Below are 1,616 nucleotides of genomic sequence, written 5' to 3'. Positions count from 1 at the left end.
GAATTTCTTCCCTTTAAAAACCTTCTCTAGGGGCGCCTGGGTGGCTCAGTCGTTAAGCGTCTGCCTTCGGCTCAGGTCATGATTCCAGGTCCTGGGATCGAGCCCCACATCGGCCTCCCTGCTCGGCGGGAAGCCTGCTTCTCCCTCTCCCACTCCCCCTGCTTGTATTCCCTCTCTCACTGTGTCTCTCTCTCTGTCAAATAAATAAATGAAATCTTAAAAAAAAAAAATAAAAAAATAAAAAAATAAAAATAAAAACCTTCTCTATAGGGGCACCGCCTTCGCAGCCGGGCGAGGAGCGTTGACTGCGTGGGGAAGGCTGGCTCGGGTCGCGGCCGCGGCGAGTCACATCGTTTTCCAATCTGTCCGCGTCCGCCGCCGCCCGGGACAGAGCCACGATGTTCGGGATGCTGAGCAGCACCTTTGAGGATGATCCCTTCTTCTCTGATTCTTTTATTGCACACCGAGAAAGTATGCGACAGATGATGAGAAGTTTTTCTGAACCTTTTGGAAGAGACTTGCTCAGCATCTCTGATGGTAGAGGAAGAGCTCATAATCATATGAGACATGATGATGGCGAAAATTCCTTGACTCGTACAGATGTCAACCCTTTTCAGGCAATGGACCGAATGATGTTAAATATGCGAAACAGTATGCAGGAATTACAAAGAAACTTTGGTCACCTTTCAGTGGATCCAAATGGACATTCATTTAGTTCTTCCTCAGTTATGACTTATTCCAAAGTAGGAGATGAACCACCAAAGGTTTTCCAGGCCTCAACTCAAACCCGTAGGGCTCCAGGAGGAATAAAGGAAACTAGGAAAGTGATGAGAGATTCTGATAGACTAGAAAAAATGGCTGTTGATCATCATCTTCATGACCGAGCTCATGTCATTAAAAAGTCAAAGAACAACAAGACTGGAGATGAAGAGGTCAATCAAGAGTTCATTAATATGAACGAAAGTGATGCTCATGCTTTTGACAATGAGTGGCAAAATGAGATTTTGAAGTACAAACCAGTGGGGCCTTGGCGCAACGTAGAAAACCCTAGGATGCAAAGTGTTGGTCATGAGAATTCAGGCTGCCGAGAACTTAAAAGAAGGGAGAAACCTCATCAGAGTCCAGCCATTGAACGTGGAAGAAGATCAAATGTTTTTGTGGACAAACTCAACATCAAAGGATCACCTGTGAAAATCAACAAAAAATAAATAGCCTTGCATTTGATTTGTTTAGTTTTGATTGTTTTAACAGAGAAAGTAATGGTGCTGGGTAATACACATAAGACCAATCTCTTGTTAAATCAGTACTGTACTTAACTTTCTTCTGATATCTGAATGTTCTTGGAAGTGCTAGCTTTATATTGTCCATACTTTAGGAATAAAACTTTGATTTTCAACAACTTAAGTTGCTACACATTCTATAAAACTCTTTTCTTTAAAACATACTAATTTTTAAAGCTGATTTTGCTTTCCCAATTATCTTCCTATTGGCTATGTTTTCTTTTATATATTCGATTGTAGAGCTAGTTTTATCATATGTATTAGTTATAAGAAAGTAAAATGTTAAAAAAATAGTCTGTTTTCACTAACACAGTACTACAGTGATGTTAATAAAGG

The 1,616-nt window shown here is 40.9% G+C and overlaps 1 protein-coding gene across 1 annotated transcript; it reads left to right on the top strand.

Annotated features, from left to right (window-relative positions):
- The first annotated feature begins 294 nt into the window (after nucleotides 1-294).
- LOC123847513 (myeloid leukemia factor 1) lies at nucleotides 295-1,399 on the top strand. Its single transcript, XM_045879378.3, has one exon. The coding sequence runs from the start codon at nucleotides 399-401 to the stop codon at nucleotides 1,206-1,208; it is 810 nt and encodes a 269-aa protein (XP_045735334.2). The 5' UTR covers nucleotides 295-398; the 3' UTR covers nucleotides 1,209-1,399.
- Nucleotides 1,400-1,616: the final 217 nt, after the last annotated feature.

Source organism: Mirounga angustirostris, unplaced genomic scaffold (genome assembly GCF_029215605.1).
Source record: "Mirounga angustirostris isolate CCGP_5_RB_7025 unplaced genomic scaffold, mMirAng1.0.hap1 SCAF_2, whole genome shotgun sequence".
Lineage (NCBI taxonomy): Eukaryota > Metazoa > Chordata > Mammalia > Carnivora > Phocidae > Mirounga > Mirounga angustirostris.
This window is presented reverse-complemented; position numbering and strand designations above follow the sequence as displayed.

What these genes read in the sequence shown, in the direction of transcription:
- LOC123847513 (XM_045879378.3), top strand. Translation starts at nt 399, where the DNA reads ATGTTCGGGATGCTGAGCAGCACCTTTGAGGATGATCCCTTCTTCTCT.